General features: G+C 43.1%; 1 protein-coding gene across 1 annotated transcript in view; it reads right to left on the reverse strand.

Annotated features, from left to right (window-relative positions):
* The window catches only part of LOC101864653 (transmembrane and coiled-coil domains protein 2), a gene marked incomplete at both ends in the record, with an annotated part of 35429 nt that overhangs the window by 31587 nt on the left and 1579 nt on the right, over positions 1–2263 (reverse strand). Inside the window, 1 exon segment of the mRNA XM_013089377.1 lies at positions 431–569. Within this exon segment, the coding sequence (XP_012944831.1) occupies positions 431–569 (139 nt within the window).

Raw genomic sequence — 2263 nt, forward strand, 5'->3', positions numbered from 1 at the left:
CCCCCCCCCCATACTTTCTTCTCTTCTCTCAGTCTATGACTTTCTCTCATCTCATCACTTCCTTCTTCCACCACCCCGTCTTTCTACCTCACTCCCTCATAGTTTCTTCTTTTCTCTCAGTCTACCGCTTTCTCTCACCTCAACACTTTATACTTCCACCCCCCTCTTCCTACCATCCTCCCTCATACTTTCTTCTCTTCTCTCAGTCTACAGCTTTCTCTTTTCTCATCACTTTCTTCTTCTATCCCCCCTCTCCCTCTACCCTCCTCCCTCCCTCTCCCACAACCCTACACTCCTTGTTGTACTGCTCCTTCTTGATGGGCCTCCTTAGTCTTCCCATCACTTTCTTCTTCCACCACCCCGGTCTTCCTACCACCCCCCCCCCCCCCCCCCCTCCCCCCTCCCCCCTCCTCCCTCCCCCACAACTCACACTCCTTGTTGTTTTGCTCCTTCTTGATGGCCTCCTTAGTCTTCTGTATCTTCGCCTGCAGCGCTTCGATGACCTGCTTGGTCTTGGCGTTGTTCTCCCCTTCCACGTCATCCGTGCCCGTCTCGCTGCCATTGTCAATCTGGGGGAGGGGGGGGGGACAAACGTTTAGTTTTAGGAAGTCTTTTATGGCACTTGCAACACAATTAGTTCATATAAGTGCCGAAGATTAGAGGTGTTACAAGAGAGTAACAAACACAAAAAAGGAGGAGGGGGAGATAAAGACGATAGATGTTTGATAGGAAAGAAGGAGCAAACCACACCAGAGCACCAGCCAATCACTCATGGGGGAGGGGAACAAACGGACAGATGGATTGTTACCTCTTCATAAACAAAAATAGCATTCCAAGACCCTAAAAAATTACAAAGATCTATCTGCTCAGTACCTAGTTTTGAGAAATTTGATGTTAAAAGATATAAAAGTTTTGAGCTTCACAACAGGTCAAGCTTTATGGAATGCAAATGCCATTCTTTCAATATCCTAATAACGACTGCAAATAATCTGACAATTTTGACATCGCAAATAAAACATTCGGTTTCTGACCGTAATAACTCAAAACAGCCAAAAATTATGTCAAATAGAACTTTGTAATTCTAGAGTAGCGATTTATAAATATAGAGCAAATTCCCACTCAAGAGAAAGCTCTATGAGCTTTGCAAACTATATATATATGCGAGACGAGCGAACAAAATGAGTTACTTAAGGATTTTAGCCCTTCTATGGAAATAAATGCCTCAAGTAAATATGTGGAGTTTGTACAATTTATAAGCATGAAGCAATAAAAGACACTTGAAGAAAACGGCATCACTTGAAAATCTGCGAATTTGACCCAGGTGTCTTATTTTTGGCCGATATCTCCATTGCGGATAGCGAGAAGTAACTCATTGTGTCCGCACACCTCACATATTATTACCCCAGCAGACCTGATAGCATTCTGAAACAGTTTCAACTTCCTTTGAAACATACAGTGCAAGCAAACACTTTTCAGGCACTGAAACACTCGGACGTTCTGACAAGATCTCCCTCCGTTTATGACTGTGCACTTATTCTATCATTCACAGCTAGGTGAAGTGAAGAAAATTCATGTAAAGTCCTTTTCCCAAGGACACGAAGTAGGGGCTGACCCTCAAACCCCCAAACCTGCAACCTCACAATTATAAGTCCAGTAGACCATCGACACCACACACTTATCAACCATAATCAATTTCATGGATTTTCCTCAGCAGCCAGATTTTTTTTGTATGTTACTCTCAAGTAACACCTCTAATCTTCAGCAGTTATATGACCTATTTGTGTTGCAAGAGCAGCATAACTCTTATTTAAACTTTAACTCTCTAGTAACACCTCTAATTTCGACGGTTATACAAACTATTTGTCTTACAAGTGCCACAAAAACTCAAAACTAATCCCCAATCCGCTGAAGCTAGAGGATTTCCTGCACTGAAAGACAGACGAGCAGGGAGGTTTTTAGTTTTAGTAGAGGTTTTACGGCGCTTGCAACTGCATCAGGTCATATGAGCGCCAGAAGATAAGAGGTGTTACAAGAGAGTAACAAACATAAAAAAGAAGTAGGGGAGATAAGGATGATAGATGATTGATAGGAAAGAAGAAGCAAGGAGGGAGAGGGACGACAGCACACAATCAGAAACAATTTACTTGCTAAAAGCAACTGTCAATCTGAGCAGGGAGATGAAAGCAAAGGAAGAATGTCCCTTCCATTCCCGATACAATCAAATTAGCACAAAACGGCTCAACTAAGGGGATGGGGTGGGGGG

The sequence above is a fragment of the Aplysia californica genome, unplaced genomic scaffold, assembly GCF_000002075.1.
Source record: "Aplysia californica isolate F4 #8 unplaced genomic scaffold, AplCal3.0 scaffold00938, whole genome shotgun sequence".
Taxonomy (NCBI): domain Eukaryota; kingdom Metazoa; phylum Mollusca; class Gastropoda; order Aplysiida; family Aplysiidae; genus Aplysia; species Aplysia californica.